Source organism: Nicotiana attenuata, chromosome 7 (assembly GCF_001879085.1).
Source record: "Nicotiana attenuata strain UT chromosome 7, NIATTr2, whole genome shotgun sequence".
NCBI lineage: Eukaryota > Viridiplantae > Streptophyta > Magnoliopsida > Solanales > Solanaceae > Nicotiana > Nicotiana attenuata.
The window spans coordinates 86,233,068-86,253,299 of NC_031995.1; the positions used below are offsets into that span (position 1 = coordinate 86,233,068).

Genomic DNA, 20,232 nt, shown 5'->3' on the forward strand with positions numbered 1-20,232 from the left:
TGACTATACCGTGCTATTTTAACAAGAAAGTGGGCTCCAGAAAGCTTCAGAGTGGAAGACCCAAACTCCAAAACCTTAGGTCCACCGAAGACTTTTCCAAAGTAAGTCTTTTCGTCAAATAAGAACAAGGTCGTCCTTTCGCCCCGCCCCTCCCCCCCCCCCCCCCCCCTTTTGTTTTTTCCAATGAACCGGGACGCTACTACGTCAAGAACCATTAAAACTCCAGACCCCACATTCTGTGGAAATTAATTAAATCTCATACAGTTGACGAATGACTTCTATGGTATGAAGTTTACTTTTTTCCCCTTACAGACGTGGAATTCAAAAGAAAAATTAATAATACTAAATTAGTACGCTCTTTTCCCATTTTGACACAAACAAATAATAGTAACACTTTCAAAGTAACCAGCAATTGTGCTTTTTTCCTCCACTCCCCGAACATGCATTCATCTGGGTATCTAAACAGAGGATAGCAAATCTCCAGGTTTTTCGTTTCTTTTCTGTGATGATTAGAGGGGAAAGTTAAATAATTAAAAAAAAATCCAGGAACAAAGTGGATTCATTGAACCTGGACATTACTTGGTTTCTTGCTTCTCTTCAGGTCAGTTGTTTTTTTTCTTTTTTTTAATCTCTGAAGTACCAGGACCATCGAATGTGCGTACCTTACTTTTATCTACATTTTGCTTTTTGAAAGAGATTGATTCAAAAATTTAAGTTAATGGTCCAATCGTCTGTCCAAGTCTTGGGGGCCACAGAGGTGCCCCTACTTGTCCTAGTATATCTCGTCGAATTAGTCGAGATGTGCTCAAACTAGCCCGGACATCATAGTTATTGAAAAAAAGAATTTTAAGTTAATAAATTATGAATGTGTCTACTTTCATTTGTAATAATGTGTGCGAATTTAATATAGATATATGTATCTTAAAAGATTTTGGACTAAATAACTATATAAAGAGAGTTGGAGTTGAAACTAATTGATGCCTCACTAACCCAGAAAAGTGGGACACTATCCTCCTAAGGCAATATTATGAATTTTCGATTTATTATCTTGCTCTGACCATATATGTGTTTCTTTTGTAAATAAAAATGGACAAAAGTTATGTGACACATAACTGCACTTTTACCCTTTTGTACTTCTTTATAAGTAGAATTTTATGGGACCATAAGGCTAAGTGGGTGGACGTTTTAATGTTTATTTTATTAGGTGCTAATGTGGTCCACTATCAATGGTTTCTAAATAAGGCGTATGGAAGTTGGCTTTAGTCTAGCCAATGCTTGTTTCTTCTGCTAAAATTGGAATAACAAACTTTATTATATTAAGTTATTCCAATAATGTAATCTGGACTTCAACTTTTAGTCAGTTCATGACTTCTTTTACTTAATTTAGCATTTTCTTCATCCTCCATCCAAACACATTTGATGGAAGTACTTAGAGAAATTCTGAGGCAGTGGGAAATAGAGAGAAGTTAAAAAAGAACGAGCATAACCTTGTATATATACCATGAGTTTAGTGTCAAGTCCAGAATTTACACAATGTGTTTGAGTTATGAGAGTATGTTTTGAAATGTATATCGAAAGTTAAAAGAGAACGAGCTTAACCTTGTAAATATACCATGAGTTTAGTGTCAGTCCAAAATTTAGACGATGCGTTTGAGTTGCGAGAGTATGTTCTGAAATGTATATCTAACTTTATCAATACTTGTTTTTCGCACATGTATATAGGTTCGTTCTGCTTTAAAACCGTTTTGAGTCTCATTTTGTGGTGATTTATTCATCTCTACTTAGTTCTTTAACTTTTATAAAGCACTCAAGTAATTACAACAAGACATTTTGGTAGATGCCTGCATTAGAAGAGGCATCAATAAGTTAATTCCTCAAACAGAATAAAATCAATGCTTGATATAAACTTAAAGCCCCTTTTGAGTTGTTCAATTTTGAACAAAGTATTAGGTTCTCTTTCATGAACTTAAAACTAGAGAAACATTACAACATTTAAGGTTCTATATTCCTCCTGGTGAAAAGTTATGTCCCATGTTAGGAGAATGACCTGCCCTAATTCTGATAACATACCAAACTGTAGATGCTGTTACTTTGTGTTGTCAATTGTTCAATCTTTTCATACCAGCTTTATTCAAATTATAGCGGTCATTAACAAATCGTTCTTTCTTTAAATCAATGGTTATCGATGATCCATTTGTCTAATGGTGAGAATATAAAATTGTGATGTAGTTTCTAAAACTAGAATGTGCTAAGCAAAAGCTTACTTTTAGCCCACCACTAATACTCTTCTAGATTGAAAAACTTTAACCTGTAGTTTCCTGATTATCTATATAATGGACAAGCAAGAACTTTCTAATGTAGTACAAAGTTCAACAAGATTTGGAACTTTATTAGCAGTAAAAGTCTCTCTCTGCTTTGATCTAATTTGAAAAGATTGGTGTAACTTCTTATTTTATCACATGGCTTTACTTCTTATTTGTTTTACTAATAAAATCCTAATGGAAGTTAATTCAATATCTTGATTTGGATTCAGTAACATGCTTGAATGAAATTTAGTGGAGTATTTCATTTGGTGATATAGCTCAATTGTATTTCCTCTTCATTACAGGTGAATTAGCTGTTCTTATCTAGCATGGGTCATTCTAGTGTTGAGGCAGAAGAAACAAAAGAGATGGATATCAGAAGTTTTTCATCCTCGCGACACAACCAAACGCCCTATATTCACAAGGTTGGAGTCCCCCCAAAACAGGATATATTCAAGGAGTTTAAGACTACTGTGAAGGAAACGTTCTTTGCAGACGATCCACTGCGTTGCTTTAAGGATCAACCAAGGTCAAGGAAGTTTGTCCTTGGTTTACAGGCTATATTTCCAATACTAGAATGGGGTAGAAGCTATAATTTTGCTAAATTCAGAGGTGATCTTATCGCTGGTCTCACCATTGCAAGCCTTTGCATTCCTCAGGTAAAGAGAATGCCTGGAGTTATTTTACTAAAGAAATCAAGATTGTTAAGATCTTTATAAATTTCTTATCAAAAACTTTCAACTGTTATGACAGGACATTGGCTATTCAAAGCTTGCAAATTTAGCTCCTCAGTATGGATTATGTGAGTTTCCAGCTTGTTGTTAACTTCTTATCATATGTGTTAAGAAGTCTTTTCATTGTTCTCTTTGTTTGAAATTCCAGACTCCAGCTTTGTTCCGCCTCTGATTTATGCCTTCATGGGCAGCTCGAGAGATATAGCCATAGGGCCTGTGGCTGTTGTCTCACTCTTGTTAGGTACTCTACTCCGGAATGAAATTGATCCGACTACAAATCCACATGAGTATCTGAGGCTTGCATTTACAGCTACCTTTTTTGCTGGCATTACTCAGGCTACTCTTGGGATCCTAAGGTGATTAATACAATAAGTACCAAGTTTAGGACTTGTAATATCTTGTCCTTTCATTTCTTTGTTTCATCAGATTTAGTTGGTTTTTTGTTTATTTCTTGCTTTGCTTTCTTGGCAGATTGGGCTTCTTAATTGACTTCCTATCTCACGCTGCTGTTGTTGGCTTCATGGGTGGTGCTGCAATTACGATTGCACTTCAGCAACTTAAAGGGTTTTTAGGCATAAAGAAGTTTACTAAGAAAACAGATATCGTATCTGTAATGAAATCAGTGTTGCATTCAGCCAACCATGGAGTAAGTTTTCTTGCCACTAAAGAGCATTTTACATAAGATGTCTTTTATGGATAACTTGAACTTGAAATTTTATTCTTTCTTGTTTTATTTTTCAACAATTTGCAGTGGAACTGGCAGACAATTCTCATTGGAGCAACCTTTTTAACTTTCCTTTTGTTCGCAAAGTACATTGTAAGAGTCCTAAGTTCTGTGGACTAAATTATGTAAGAATTTGGTAGCCTTTAATTTCCTTGGTTCTAAAGTAACTTGGCAACCAGGGTAAGAAGAACAAAAGGCTGTTCTGGGTACCTGCAATTGCGCCGTTGATTTCTGTCATTCTTTCCACCTTCTTTGTCTACATTACTCATGCTGAAAAAAAGGGAGTCGCGATTGTAAGTGCTTGTTTTAGGTGCCTCCTACTTTCATTAAATTTTTGATTGGAGCATAGTGATCTGTTTTTAATCATTTCTATGACAACGTTACCAGGTAGGACACATTGAGAAAGGAATAAATCCTCCTTCAGTCAAGGAAATATATTTCACTGGTGACTATCTCTTAAAAGGGCTTAGGACTGGTATTGTAGCTGGCATGATTGCATTGACGGTAAGCAAATTATTTAATGAAATGTTGAAGCAGGAAACCTTGACATCTTTCTAATCGATACCTGATGTTTACCTTCTGTTTCATAGGAAGCTGTTGCAATTGGAAGAACCTTTGCTTCAATGAAGGACTACCAGTTGGACGGAAACAAAGAGATGGTGGCACTTGGAGCTATGAATATTGTTGGCTCAATGACTTCCTGCTATGTAGCAACAGGTAAGACATATGTACAAGAAAATGGAGTTTGAGTAAACATTAATGTATTTTAAACTTTCTACACATAGGTTTCATTTAAGCAGCCAAATGCATCAATATCAAATCATCTGTTTATCTTTCATCTGATGCACTATCATATGTGGATGTGTTATGCTCCATTATCAGGCCAACCTAATGGTGTAACAAGAATTCTTCGCTAATATACCTATTACTATTCAGTTATTTCTGTCATTTATAATGGTTTGTTCAACTAATCGATCAACTAACGTCTTGCAGGTTCCTTCTCTCGCTCAGCCGTAAATTACATGGCTGGCTGCCAAACTGCAGTTTCCAACATTGTCATGTCTGTTGTCGTGTTCCTAACTTTGGAATTCATAACCCCTCTTTTTAAATATACTCCGAATGCAATCCTTGCTGCCATCATTATCTCTGCCGTACTTGGTTTAATTGACTATGAAGCTGCAATTTTGATTTGGAAGATTGACAAATTTGATTTTGTCGCTTGCATGGGGGCATTTTTTGGCGTGGTTTTTGCCTCTGTTGAGATTGGTCTTTTAATTGCGGTAAGGGCATCCAGCAACTTAACTGTTTACTTGAGAAAAATTATCATCATTCAACAATCAGAGCTGATAGTATTTTATCATTAAATAGGTCACAATATCATTTGCTAAGATTCTCCTCCAAGTCACAAGGCCGCGAACAGCTACTCTTGGTAGGATACCCCGGACAAATGTATATAGAAACATTCAGCAATACCCTGAGGCAACAAAAGTTCCTGGTGTATTGATTGTGAGAGTAGATTCAGCTATATACTTCTCAAACTCTAACTACATAAAGGAAAGGTAGGACTCTTGTCTTACTTTTAATCTGAAGTTTTATATTGACAAGAAGTAGGAACTTAACAAACTAACTTGTTATTCAGGATATTGAGATGGTTAACGGATGAGGAAGAACAACTAAAAGCAGCTGGCCTTCCTAAAATTCAATTCTTGATTGTTGAGATGTCACGTAAGTAGAGTTTACCTTAATTTGTCGCTGAAATTAAGAGCATGTTATCCTACTTAGCGACTCCTCGTGTTTCTTCTTTTCTACTTGCAGCTGTTACTGACATTGACACCAGTGGCATCCATGCCTTGGATGAGTTGCTCAGAAGCCTAAAAAAAAGAGGTGTTCAGGTAATGATCTTAATTAACTTCATAAAGTGAGTTATACTAAAACATTCCATCCGGTCATTTTTATCCATTAAGAAAATCTTTTGATCTCGTTCTATCATAATGGCTATTTTACTAAATTACTCTTATCTCTTCCTTTAACGAGTAATTAATCACTATATGCCTTTTTGGAGTAGCCGAAGGTGTCCCGGAAACAGCCTCTCTATCCCTTCGGGGTAGGGTTAAGGTCCGCGTACATTCTACCCTCCCCAGACCCCACTAGTGGGATTCTACTAGGTTGTTGTTGTTGCATTTTTGGAGTAAGGTCAAAGCCAACAAGTTAATGCCTTCTTGGCTTTTAAAAAATGACATATCTTGGAAATTTTTTTTGGTAACGCGACAGATAAGAGTAGTATTTTAACCTCAAAAACTACAAATTTGTGTCTAAAAATCTTACCTTGTTCATTTCTTGAACAGCTTGTTCTCTCGAACCCCGGAAGAGTGGTGATTGACAAGCTACATGCATCCAATTTTCCAAGTCAAATCGGCGAGGACAAGATATTTCTCACAGTTGCAGATGCTGTGCTAACCTGTTCACTAAAATTGCCAGAAGAAGTTTAACAATGTAAAGAATGGATGCAAAAGAAAAAATCAACCAGAGCCAAAATTGAATAGAGTACATATATAGAGTGATAAATAAAGGCACTGGATTCTATTTTTAGTGAGTGGTGGGATCCTCAGAAAAGTGATATGATACTAATCCAAAACAGATGGTGGTCCTAGCTAGCCAATTGCGATAAGGAGTTCTTATTTGGTTTTTAAAGTTAGTACATGTTAGCCATGCTTTTAACTTTTATGGTTAAAATATAGTCGTCCATAAGAATTCCCTTGTCTTCCTTGTTTATGCTGCAGGCAATTATGTACTAATTAAACTCCTCTTGTGATCATAATCTGTAAAATATATGAGATGGTTCGCTGGCAACATCTACAAAGCTAAGTGTTTTTAGTTTTATTGTCATATCCTTGTATAATATTGTCAGCATTTGATTATTTTCTCTAGCAAGTAGCAGTCATATCTACGATTCCCGGATTCGGAAGATACATGTAGCTAACATAACTATACTAGTCATAAGACATTAATATGTCTTTTTAATTAAGTGTTTAACTTTTATATATCACGATTTAGGTCATCTAAGAGATAATACTACGCATACAAGGCGGAATTAATCACTTGGAATTAAAACACGTCTTTATGATTTAAGACACAGCCAGCATATCTATCTCCTGTGGATTTGTCTGTGAGATTTACCTAGAATGTTACATTTCCCAGCTTTTGTCACGACCCGGATTTCCCACCATCGGGATCGTGATGGCGCCTACTCGTGGTAGCTAGGCAAGCCAACTTATTTACCTTTCATTAATAAATAAATCTGTTAACAATCTATAGCATCAATAAGTAATATGGAATTTAATAATAATAATAGCGGAAGTCTAATTTATAAGTCTGAATCAAAACGCGGAATAGTCAACAATAGCCTCTACCCAAGATTTGGTGTCACATTACTCACGAACTGCTACGAATTTACTAAATACAAAGGTCTGAAAGAAACATATAAGCTGTCTGTCTCGAAAACAATGAGGCAACAGTCTAAAGAGAACATAAGGAAGAGACGCCGGGCCTGCGGACGCCTGCAAGGCTACCTCGGTCTCGTAAAGTGAAAGCCTGCTCCCGTACTAATGCTGCTGCTGCTCCTCAAAACCTGGACCTGTGCAGAAATTGCACAGAAGTGTAGCATCAGCACAATCGACCCCATGTGCTGGTAAGTGTCTAGCCTAACCCCGGCGAAGTAGTGACGAGGCTAGACCGGACACCACATAAACCTGTGCAGCTATAAATATACAACGGAATCGAAATACCAGGCAAGTAACAATGTGGGAGGGGAAACATGCTATGGGGAGATAACAATATTAACAGTAATCCAAAGTAACCAACTAAAGCAGCTTAGAATTACAGTGAACAAGAACCAATACTCAAAATAAACACATGGTATCAATAACTGTTGCGGCGTGCAACCCGTTCCACAATTACCATTGTTGCGGCGTGCAACCCGATCCACAAATTCCACTGTTGCGGCGTGCAACCCGGCCCATATCATTTATCACATATCATTGTTGCGGCGTGCAACCCAATCCTCACATATTATTGTTGCGGCGCGCAACCCGATCCACGAATACCACTGTTGCGGCGTGCAACCCGATCCTTATCATTCAACAGTCTGGCTCCCCAAACAACAATCACAAATAAGGGGCATACAATAACCAGATATTTGAAGATATCCCGGCAAGGGAAAGAACCAACAAGTTAAACCAAACGTCCCGTCAAGGGAATAATCAACAACGCTTTCTCTTTCTTACTTTTCTTATGTTATAATCCACTTTACCATTTTTGAGCCAAGCTCCAAAGAATCAAGTCATTTCATATACCTTCAATATTCGTATCACAATTCGAGCCAATGCTTCTAGGAATCCACGATCATATCATCGTTCACATATTATTCACAGCATATAGAAATCTTCCAATAAACACGAAATTCACAACCAATTCATGATAATCACATTATAAGGACTCACAGTCATGCTAGACACCAATGTATAGATACTCGTCACCATGCCTATACACCGTACTCGATCACATAACAATTAGCAACAGGACTCAACTCCTATTCCCTCAAGCTGGGGTTAAACCAAACACTTACCTCAAAGCCTTGAAATCCACTTAATCCTCAACTATTGCTTTACCTCGCGGTTCCACCTCCAATTCGCTCGAATCTAATCACAAATTGCTCAATTACTTTAATAAACACTATATGAATCAATTTGAATGCATAAAAATGAATTTCCCAAGTTTTTTCCAAAAAAATTCCAAAAACGCCCCCGGGCCCACGTGGTCAAAACCCGAGGTTCGAACCAAAACCCGGTTACCCATTCCCCCACGAACTCAAATATGTAATTTGTTTTGAAATCGGACCCCAAATCGAGGTCCAAATCCCCAATTTTTAGAAAACCTAGGTTCTACCGAAAAACCCCAATTTCACCCATGAAAATCCTTGATTTCAAGTGGAAGACATGCTTAATGATGTTAAAAGTTGAAAGAATTGAGTAAAAATCAACTTACAAATGATTTGGGATGAAGTTTGCTCTTGAAAAATCGCCTATGGTGTTTGGGTTTTGAAAGAATGGTGAAAAGTGATGAAAATTCGACTAAGTATAAAATTTGCTGGGCCTCGGATATGGGAATTGCGAGCCTTGGTTCGCATTTGCGAACAAGACAGGGCTGGGAATTGCGATCCTTGGTTCGCATTTGCGAACACTGGGCGTATAGGCGGGGTTTCGCATTTGCAAAAGAGGCATCGCATTTGCGAACCTCCCCCCTTCGCATTTGCGAGCCTACCCATCGCATTTGCGACAGTGCCCCATTTTCTCCAGACTTCGAAATTGCGAAGCAGTGCTCGCATTTGCGAGCTCGCAATTGCGAGTCTTCCCTTTGCATTTGCGAAAATTGCAGAAGCCAGCATACCAGATTTTTAAAACATGAGAAATGCAATCCGATGCCTATCCAAAACTCACCCGAGCCCTCGGGGCTCCAAACCAAACATGCACACAACCTCAAAAACATCCTACGGACTTACTCGCGCGATCACATCGCCAAAATAACATCATATACATAGAATCAAGCCTCAAAACTCATGATTTTCTTTGAAATGTTCATAAAGCCTCAAATTTCCATTTCGAGTCCGAAACACGTCAAACGACGTCCGTTTTCAATAAAATTTTTACAGAAAGTGCTTAAACCATATATAAGACTTGTACCGAGCGTCGGAACCAAAATACGAGCCCGATACCACAGTCTTTTAATCAATTTTCGTTTTCAATTTCCTTAATAATTTCAGAAAAACAATTTCACGGAAAAATTCATTTCTCGGGCTCTAGACCTCGGAATTCGACTCCGGGCATATGCCCGAGTCCCACATTTTTCTACGGACCCTCCGGGATCGTCAAATCACGGGGCCGGGTCCGTTTACCAGAAATGTTGACCGAAGTTAAATATATTCATATTAATATCAAATTTTAGCATTTTTCACACAGAATTTATATTTAAGCTTTCCGGCTACGCGCTGGACTGCGCACGCAAATCGAGGCAATCCTAAATGAGGTTTTTTTTTCGAGGCCTCGGAAGCACGGAATGAATAAGAAAACAGGTGATGACCCCTTTGGGTCGTCACATTCTCCACCTCTAATATAACCGTTCGTCCTCGAACGGACAAAAGAAAGAAGTACCTGAGTCGGGAAAAAGATGGGGATAACGGCTCCGCATTTCAGACTCGGACTCCCAGGTCGATGCCTCAGGGGGCTGACCTTTCCACTAAACACGAACAGAAGGAAAACTCCTAGACCTCAACTGACGAACCTGCCGGTCTAGAATAGCTACCAGCTCCTCCTCATAAGATAAATCCTTGTCCAACTGGACAGTGCTGAAATCTAACACACGGGTAGGATCGCCGTGATACCTCCGAAGCATAGACACATGGAAAACTGGATGCACGGCTGATAAGCTAGGTGGCAATGCAAGTCTATAAGCCACCTCTCCCACTCGATCAAGAACCTCTAACGGGCCAATGTACCTAGGGCTAAGCTTGCCCTTCTTTCCAAATCTCATCACGCCCTTCATAGGCGATACCCGGAGCAATACCCGCTCACCAACCATGAAAGCTACATCTTGAACCTTACGATCTGCATAGCTCTTTTGCCTAGACTGAGCTGAACGAAGTCTGTCCTGAATGACCTTGACCTTTTCCAAGGCCTCCTGAACTAAATCTGTACCTATCAACCGAGCCTCTCCCGGCTCGAACCATCCAATCGGAGACCGACACCGCCTACCATATAAGGCCTCATAAGGAGCCATCTGGATGCTCGACTGGTAGCTGTTATTGTAAGCAAACTCCGCTAAAGGCAAGAACTGATCCCATGAACCTCCAAAGTCAATAACACAAGCCCGGAGCATATCCTCTAAAATCTGAATAGTCCGCTCGGACTGACCGTCCGTCTGGGGATGGAACACTGTGCTCAACTCGACCCGTGTGCCCAACTCTCGCTGGACTGCTCTCCAGAAGCGCGAGGTAAACTGCGTACCCCGATCCGATATGATAGATGCCGGCACACCATGAAGGCGAACAATCTCCCGGATGTAAATCTCAGCTAGCCTTTCGGATGAGTAGGAGACTGCCACAGGAATGAAATGTGCTGACTTGGTCAGCCTATCAACAATGACCCATATCACATCAAACTTCTTCCGAGTCAACGGAAGTCCAGTAACAAAATCCATGGTAATCCGCTCCCACTTCCACTCTAGAAGCTCAATACTCTGGTGTAGACCACCAGGCCTCTGATGCTCGTACTTAACCTGCTGACAATTCAAACAACGAGCTACATATGCCACGATATCCTTCTTCATCCTACGCCACCAGTAATGCTGCCGCAAGTCCTGATACATCTTCGCGGCGCCCGAATGAATGGAGTACCGGGAACTATGGGCCTCCGCTAAGATCAACTCTCGAAGCCCATCAACATTAGGCACACAAACTCGCCCCTGCAATCTCAAAACTCCATCCGCATCTAAGGTAACCTGCTTGGCACCTCCTCGCTGCACCGTGTCTCTAAGGACACACAAATGGGGATCATGCAACTGCCGATCCCGGATACGCTCCAATAATGAAGAACGAGCGACCGTGCAAGCTAACACTCGGCTAGGCTCAGAAACATCCAACCTCACAAATCGATTGGCCAAGGCCTGAACGTCCAAAGCAAGCGGCCTCTGGCTGACCGGAATATAAGCAAGACTACCCATGCTGGCTGACTTTCTACTCAACGCATCGGCCACCACGTTGGCCTTTCCCGGGTGATATAAAATGGTGACATCATAATCCTTCAACAACTCCAACCACCTCCTCTGCCTCAAATTCAAATCCTTTTGCTTAAATAAGTACTGTAGACTCTTATGATCAGTGAACACCTCGCACGCCACGCCATACAAATAGTGCCTCCAAATCTTCAAGGCGTGGACAATGGCTGCCAACTCCAGATCATGCACTGGATAGTTCTTCTCATGAATTTTCAACTGCCTCGAAGCATAGGCAATGACCTTGCCATCCTGCATCAACACTGCTCCAAGCCCAACACGGGAAGCATCACAATAAACAGTATAGGGCCCTGAACCTGTGGGCAGAACCAACACCGGTGCCGTAGTCAGAGCTGTCTTGAGCTTCTGAAAGCTCGCCTCACACTCATCCGACCATCTGAACTGGGCACCCTTCTGGGTCAATCTGGTCATCGGGGCTGCAATAGATGAAAATCCCTCCACGAACCGACGGTAGTAGCCTGCTAACCCCAAGAAACTCCGAATCTCTGTAGCTGATGCTGGTCTAGGCCAGTTCTTGACTGCCTCAATCTTCTTCGGGTCCACCTGAATACCCTCAGCTGATACAACGTGACCCAGGAATGCAACTGAACTCAGCCAGAACTCACACTTGGAGAACTTGGCATATAACTGACTATCCCTCAGAGTCTGAAGAACCACTCTAAGGTGCTGCTCGTGCTCCTCCTGGCTGCGGGAGTACACCAAAATATCATCAATAAAGACTATTACGAACATGTCCAAATATGGCCTGAACACTCGGTTCATCAACTCCATAAATGCTGCTGGGGCATTGGTCAACCCAAATGACATAACCAGGAACTCGTAATGCCCATACCGAGTGCGGAAGGCTGTCTTAGGGACATCGGATGCCCTAATCCTCAACTGATGGTAGCCAGATCGCAAGTCAATCTTGGAGAATACCCTGGCACCCTGAAGCTGGTCGAACAAATCATCAATCCTCGGTAGTGGGTACTTATTCTTGACCGTTACCTTGTTCAATTGCCAGTAATCAATACACATCCTCATTGACCCATCCTTCTTCTTGACAAATAACACCGGCGCACCCCAAGGAGACACACTGGGTCTAATGAAACCCTTCTCCAGCAAATCCTGCAACTGTTCTTTTAACTCCTTCAACTCCGGCGGGGCCATTCTGTACGGCGGAATAGAAATGGGCTGAGTGCCCGGAACCAAGTCAATAGAGAAGTCTATATCCCTGTCGGGTGGCATACCCGGCAGGTTTGAAGGAAAGACATCGGGAAACTCCCGGACAGTAGGCACAGAGTCTATGGAAGGGACCTCAGCATTGGAATCACGAATATGGGCCAAATAGGCCAGGTACCCCTTCTCGACCATACGTCGAGCCTTCACGTACGATATGACACTACGGGTAGAATGACTTGGAGTCCCTCTCCACTCTAAGCGAGGCATACCCGGTAAAGCTAAAGTCACGGTCTTGGCATGGCAGTCCAAGATAGCGTCATAGGGTGATAGCCAATCCATACCCAGAATGATATCAAAGTCCATCATATCTAAGAGTAATAAGTCTACACGGGTCTCAAGACCCTCAATCACTACGATCACGATAGAGTCACCCACCGGTGTAGACACATATACAGAAATACCCAAAGCATCACTAGGCATAACCAAGCATGGTGTGAAATAAGAGGAAACATATGAATACGTAGACCCTGGATCAAATAGTACCGAAGCACCTCGATCACAAACCAGAACCGTACCCGTGATCACCGCATCTGAGGCCTCTGCCTCTGGTCTAGCCTGGAGAGCATAGCAACGGGGCTGGGCCCCACCACCCTGAGCTGTATCCCTAGGTCGATCTGCTGCTAGCTGACCTCCGCCCCTGGCGGTCTGAGCTCCACCTCTATGGCCTCTACCTCCACCTCTATAACCTCTGCCTCCACCCCTGGCTGGCTTTGGGGCATCTGGTGCCTGAATCATAGGACGGGGACCCTGCTGCTGAGACTGAGTACCCCTCAATCTCGGGTAAGCTCTCCTGATGTGACCATACTCACCACACTCATAACATCCCTCCGAACGCTGTGGCTGGCCCCGGCGACCCGAATGACCTCCACGAAAACTCTGAAGTGGCGGTGCACTGATGGGAGCTGGCGGTGCACTGAGTGACTGCTGATCTGAATAATTCCCACGGGAACCACGATCACCTGGGGCACCCTGAGAAACCTGGAGGGCTGACTGGAAAGGCCTGGAAGGATGACCCCTATCATAAGAATCCCTGCCCCTAGATGAGGCACCACTGAACCGACCTGTGTGACGGGGTCTCTTGTCTGTTCTATGACCACCCCTTGTGGCAGAACCATCTCGATCCTCCGGGCCACATTGGCCGCCTCCTGAAAAGTAATATCACTCCCCGCCTCTCTGGCCATCTGAAGACGAATAGGCTGGATCAAACCATCAATAAATCTCCTCACCCTCTCCCTCTCAGTGGGGAGTATGATAATGGCATGGCGAGCTAGATCGATAAACCTGGTCTCATACTGAGTGACTGTCATAGACCCTTGCTAGAGGCGCTCAAACTGCCTCCGATAAGCATCCCTCTGAGTAACGGGGAGAAACTTCTCCAGGAACAACTCTGAAAACTGATCCCAAGTCAAGGACGGCGACCCTGCTAGTCTGGCTAAACAAAAATCCCTCCACCAAGTCTTGGCGGATCCAGATAGACGAAAGGCAGCAAAATCAACTCCATTGGACTCCACAATGCCCATGTTCCGAAGAACCTCGTGGCAGCTGTATAAGAAATCCTGGGGGTCCTCAGAAGAAGCTCCACTGAATGTAGCAGTGAAGAGCTTGGTAAACCCGTCAAGCCTCCATAAAGCATTTACGGACATAGACGCTCCATCGCTGGCCTGTGCAACTACCCCCGACTGAACTGTCGTAGCTGGCTGAGCCGCTGGAATCTGACCCTGGGGAGCTACCTGCTCCGGAGTACGTGCAGCAGGAGTCTGGGCCCCTCCTCCAGCCTGAGAAGTGGCTGGTGCTACAGAAAGCAATCCTGCTCGGGTGACACTCTCCATGAAGCCCACCAACCGGACCAAAGCGTCCTGAAGAATCGGGGTAGCAATAAACCCCTCTGGGACCTGAGCTGGGCCCACTGGAACTGCTGCGGCTGGGGCCGGAACCTCCTCCTCAAGGTCAAGCTGGGGCTCCACCACTGGTGCTGCTTCTTGGGGTTGAGCCCTGCCCCTACCTCGGCCCCTAGCATGGCCACGTCCTCTGCCCCTAGCGGGAGCTGTCTGGGGCTCGGACTGCTGATCGGTAGATGAGGAAGCGCGTGTTCTCGCCATCTACGAAAGAACAGAGTAGAAATTCAATCAGCATTTAGAAACCAAAACGCACGACGAGAAAGAACAAATGAGAGATTTTTCCTAACTCAATAGCCTCTGGGGAACAAGTACAGACGTCTCCGTACCGACCCCCCAGACTCTACTGAGTTTGTCCGTGAGTTGTGAGACCTATGTAACCTAGTGCTCTGATACCAACTTGTCACGACCCAGATTTCCCACCATTGGGATTGTGATGGCGCCTGCTCGTGGTAGCTAGGAGAGCCAACTTATTTATCTTTCATTAATAAATAAATCTGTTAACAATCTATAGCATCAATAAGTAATATGGAATTTAATAATAATAATAGCGGAAGTCTAATTTATAAGTCTGAATCAAAACGCGGAATAGTCAACAATAGCCTCTACCCAAGATTTGGTGTCACATTACTCACGAACTGCTACGAATTTACTAAATACAAAGGTCTGAAAGAAACATATAAGCTGTCTGTCTCGAAAACAATGAGGCAACAGTCTAAAGAGAACATAAGGAAGAGACGCCGGGCCTGCGGACGCCTGCAAGGCTACCTCGGTCTCGTAAAGTGAAAGCCTGCTCCCGTACTAATGCTGCTGCTGCTCCTCAAAACCTGGACCTGTGCAGAAATTGCACAGAAGTGTAGCATCAGCACAACCAACCCCATGTGCTGGTAAGTGTCTAGCCTAACCCCGGTGAAGTAGTGACGAGGCTAGACCGGACACCACATAAACCTGTGCAGCTATAAATATACAACGGAATCGAAATACCAGGCAAGTAACAATGTGGGAGGGGAAACATGCTATGGGGAGATAACAATATTAACAGTAATCCAAAGTAACCAACTAAAGCAGCTTAGAATTACAGTGAACAAGAACCAATACTCAAAATAAACACATGGTATCAATAACTGTTGCGGCGTGCAACCCGATCCACAAATACCACTGTTGCGGCGTGCAACCCGACCCATATCATTTATCACATATCATTGTTGCGGCGTGCAACCCGATCCTCATATATTATTGTTGCGGCGCGCAACCCGATCCACGAATACCACTGTTGCGGCGTGCAACCCGATCCTTATCATTCAACAGTCTGGCTCCCCAAACAACAATCACAAATAAGGGCATACTATAACCAGATATTTGAAGATATCTCGGCAAGGGAAAGAACCAACAAGTTCAACCAAACATCCCGTCAAGGGAATAATCAACAACGCTTTCTCTTTCTTACTTTTCTTATGTTATAATCCACTTTACCATTTTTGAGCCAACGCTCCAAAGAATCAAGTCATTTCATATACCATCAATATTCGTATCACAATTCGAGCCAATGCTTCTAGGAATCCACGATCATATCATCGTTCACATATTATTCACAACATATAGAAATCTTCCAATAAACACAAAATTCACAACCAATTCATGATAATCATATTATAAGGACTCACGGTCATGCTAGACACCAATGTATAGATACTCGTCACCATGCCTATACACCGTACTCGATCACATAGCAATTAGCAACAGGACTCAACTCCTATTCCCTCAAGCTGGGGTTAAACCAAACACTTACCTCAAAGCCTTGAAATCCACTTAATCCTCAACTATTGCTTTACCTCGCGGTTCCACCTCCAATTCGCTCGAATCTAATCACAAATTGCTCAATTACTTTAATAAACACTATATGAATCAATTTGAATGCATAAAAATGAATTTCCCAAGTTTTTTCCAAAAAAAATCCAAAAACGCCCCCGGGCCCACGTGGTCAAAACCCAAGGTTCGAACCAAAACTTGGTTACCCGTTCCCCCACGAACTCAAATATGTAATTTGTTTTGATATCGGACCCCAAATCGAGGTCCAAATCCCCAATTTTTAGAAAACCTAGGTTCTACCCAAAAACCCCAATTTCACCCATGAAAATCCTTGATTTCAAGTGGAAGACATGCTTAATGATGTTAAAAGTTGAAAGATTTGAGTAAAAATCAACTTACAAATGATTTGGGATGAAGTTTGCTCTTGAAAAATTGCCTATGGTGTTTGGGTTTTGAAAGAATGGTGAAAAGTGATGAAAATTCGACTAAGTATAATATTTGCTGGGCCTCGGATATGGGAATTGCGAGCCTTGGTTCGCATTTGCGAACAAGACAGGGCTGGGAATTGCAATCCTTGGTTCGCATTTGCGAACACTGGGCCTACAGGCGGGGTTTCGCATTTGCGAAAGAGGCATCGCATTTGCGAACCTCCCCCCTTCGCATTTGCGAGCCTACCCATCGCATTTGCGACAGTGCCCCATTTTCTCCAGACTTCGAGATTGCGAAGCAGTGCTCGCATTTGCGAGCTCGCAATTGCGAGTCTTCCCTTCGCATTTGCGAAAATTGCAGAAGCCAGCATACCCGATTTTTAAAACATGAGAAATGCAATCCGATGCCTATCCAAAACTCACCCGAGCCCTCCGGGCTCCAAACCAAACATGCACACAACCTCAAAAACATCCTACAGACTTACTCGCGCGATCACATCGCCAAAATAACATCATATACATAGAATCAAGCCTCAAAACTCATGATTTTCTTTGAAATGTTCATGAAGCCTCAAATTTCCATTTCGAGTTCGAAACACGTCAAACGACGTCCGTTTTCAACCAAATTTTTACAGAAAGCGCTTAAACCATATATAAGACTTGTACCGAGCGTCGGAACCAAAATACGAGCCCGATACCACATTCTTTTAATCAATTTTCGTTTCCAATTTCCTTAATAATTTCAGAAATACAATTTCACGGAAAAATTCATTTCTCGGGCTCTAGACCTCGAAATTCGACTCCGGGCATATGCCCGAGTCCCACATTTTTCTACGGACCCTCCGGGACCGTCAAATCACGGGTCCGGGCCCGTTTACCAGAAATGTTGACCGAAGTCAAATATATTCATATTAATATCTAATTTTAGCATTTTTCACACAGAATTTATATTTAAGCTTTCCGGCTACGCGCCCGGACTGCGCACGCAAATCGAGGTAATCCTAAATGAGGTTTTTTTTTTCGAGGCCTCGGAAGCACGGAATGAATAAGCAAACAGGTGATGACCCCTTTGGGTCGTCACAGCTTTAAAACATGTCTTTATGATTTATAATATTTATTGTTTTTTTTTACTCGGTCAATCTACAAGTTCTTGCCCTCGTCCAGCAGCTTTGGTGTCACAAAATTGTCTACCGTTGGTGGCTTTGTTGGATTTTTAAAGTAAAGCTAAATGTGTGAATGGAAAATGGAGGGAAATAAATGAAGAAAAATGAAAATTTGAATTGGCTCTTTTTTACAGAGGAACTTGTATACGGTCGAGATCGTATGCCTTCGATCTATATGTTCGAGAGGTCGTCCAAAGTCCTAGTTCAGGCAAGGTCGAGTTCGAGCTCGAAGGACCAGACCCGAGTTCGAAGACAGAGCACGATACATACCTAGGTCGAGTATGCTCGACCCCGGAATAGTACCGTTATGGACTTGTAACGGAATGGGCTAGATTCCTGCCACGTCCCCAAGATCACGGCGCAAATCCTGGAATAGGATTGTACTATTCCGTACTAGGCGGTTAGACAGCTGCACCAAGAAAATTCCTTACTGTAAATAGAAATATACCTTATTTAGGGTTCCCCTATTATATAAAGGGGACCCCAATCATTTGGAAGATCATCTCATCATTGGCAAGAATATACTATCCTACTTTTCTCTCTTACTATTCATCAGAATTGTTTTTTACATTTATTGTTCTTACTTTATTGCTCTTAGTTCGTCTCGAGGTCACTAAGATCGAGGTCACCACTGCTGAGTAATATTGGTTTGATTCACTTATTTCTTTCATTTCTACTTCATATTTCTTGAATATTAATTGGTATTGAATTTAATCACATATCTTTAAAACCACAAATCAAAATAAATTGTTACTCGTATTTTCGAGGTAAACAGTTTGGCGCCCACCGTGGGGCTAAAGATAATAGTGATTGTTTCTTTACTGATTCTCATTACACACGTTATCTTTACACTTTTTCCTGTCAAGGATTTTTGATTCTCAGGATGAAACATGTCTAGCTCACAAAATGCACATGTTCATGACAATGAACGTCGTGGTGAAAACAACAATATATGGGTCGGTGTACCACCAATAAACCATGGGGAAGCGCCAAACATGGAACCAGTTGATGTTAGTTCACACATTGCTCTAAACGCATATTTAGGCAGAGACCCCGGAGGGAGTGTACGCAGGGAAGCCTGACCTAGTGGCCAATGAACACAAGGAGTGGATAATGGGGGAATCAGCCTCCAAGTGATATTCGAGATGCTGCAAGCTCAAAAGATCGCCATTGCTCGATTTCAAAGTCAAAATAAAACTCCGAGTGTAGCTGAACATGAAAATAATCGACGTACTGAGCCAGCGCCAGAAAGGCCAAATGGAATTGACTCGGGGACTGACCCCACCATTATGAGGATGCTCGAAGAGCTCACCAAGAGGATCGAGTCCGGAGAAAAGAAGATTGAAGACAATGACAAAAAGGTGGAAACTTATAATTCCCGTGACCAAATACCGGGGGCACCTCTAGTTTTGAAAGGATTAGATGCCAAAAAGTTCATACAAAAACCATTCCCCCAAAGTGCGGCTCCAATGCCTATTCCTAAGAAGTTTCTCATGGCCGATATACCCAAATATAATGGGACAACCGACCCTAACGAGCATATTACTTTATACACTTGGGGGATCAACGGAAATAATTTGAATGACGCCGAAATTGAATCAGTCTTGTTGAAAAAGTTTGGAGAAACATTATCGAAAGGAGCAATGATTTTGTATCACAACCTACCTCCTAACTCTATTGATTCATTTGCTATGTTAGCAGACGCCTTCGTAAAAGCGCATGCCGGGGCCATAAAGGTGGTCACGAGAAAATCGGATATCTTCAAGATAAAACAAAGGAACGACGAGATGTTGAGGGAGTTCGTGTCTAGATTCCAGATTGAGCGAATGGAGTTACCACCGGTCTCAGATGACTGGGCAGTATAAGCTTTTATGCAGGGTTTGAATGAAAGGAGCTCGATTGCATCTTGACAGTTAAAGCAGAACCTGATCGAGTATCTGGCTGTGACGTGGTCAGATGTGCACAACCGTTATCAATCAAAACTCAGGGTCGAGGACGACCAGTTGGGAGCCCCCTCAGGTTCAGTTCATCCTAATAGATCGGCAGCCAGACCCCCGAGGGATACAGACAGAGAATCGAGGTCGACCAAAGAATGGTATCAGTCGTATGC

At 42.4% G+C, this 20,232-nt stretch overlaps 1 protein-coding gene and 1 long non-coding RNA gene across 6 annotated transcripts; one reads left to right on the forward strand and one right to left on the reverse strand.

Annotated features, from left to right (window-relative positions):
* LOC109229414 (sulfate transporter 1.3-like) lies at positions 372-6,647 on the forward strand. Of its 5 annotated transcripts, none has more exons than XM_019394843.1 (14): positions 372-601; positions 2,609-2,962; positions 3,057-3,105; positions 3,186-3,393; positions 3,509-3,683; positions 3,789-3,854; positions 3,941-4,054; positions 4,149-4,265; positions 4,352-4,478; positions 4,755-5,041; positions 5,130-5,320; positions 5,401-5,486; positions 5,577-5,653; positions 6,107-6,647. In XM_019394843.1, the coding sequence occupies exons 2-14, from the start codon at positions 2,633-2,635 to the stop codon at positions 6,248-6,250; spliced, it is 1,971 nt and encodes a 656-aa protein (XP_019250388.1). In that variant the 5' UTR covers positions 372-601; positions 2,609-2,632; the 3' UTR covers positions 6,251-6,647. The 5 variants fall into 5 exon arrangements, with proteins under 5 accessions (XP_019250388.1, XP_019250389.1, XP_019250386.1 ...); XM_019394844.1 differs by lacking the exon at positions 372-601 and adding an exon at positions 2,232-2,437; XM_019394841.1 differs by lacking the exon at positions 372-601 and adding an exon at positions 2,232-2,402.
* On the reverse strand, positions 4,375-6,174 carry LOC109229415. Its single transcript, XR_002068565.1, has 3 exons — positions 6,087-6,174; positions 5,502-5,632; positions 4,375-4,461 (listed from the first exon to the last, which is right to left on the reverse strand). It is a non-coding gene; the product is annotated as an uncharacterized LOC109229415 (long non-coding RNA).

Excerpts from the sequence above, each read along its gene's own strand:
- LOC109229414 (XM_019394843.1), top strand. The coding sequence starts at position 2,633 with ATGGGTCATTCTAGTGTTGAGGCAGAAGAAACAAAAGAGATGGATATC. Across the intron at positions 3,106-3,185 it reads AGCTCCTCAGTATGGATTAT|ACTCCAGCTTTGTTCCGCCT; the intron begins GTGAGTTTCCAG and ends TTGAAATTCCAG. Across the intron at positions 5,487-5,576 it reads CTTGATTGTTGAGATGTCAC|CTGTTACTGACATTGACACC; the intron begins GTAAGTAGAGTT and ends TTCTACTTGCAG.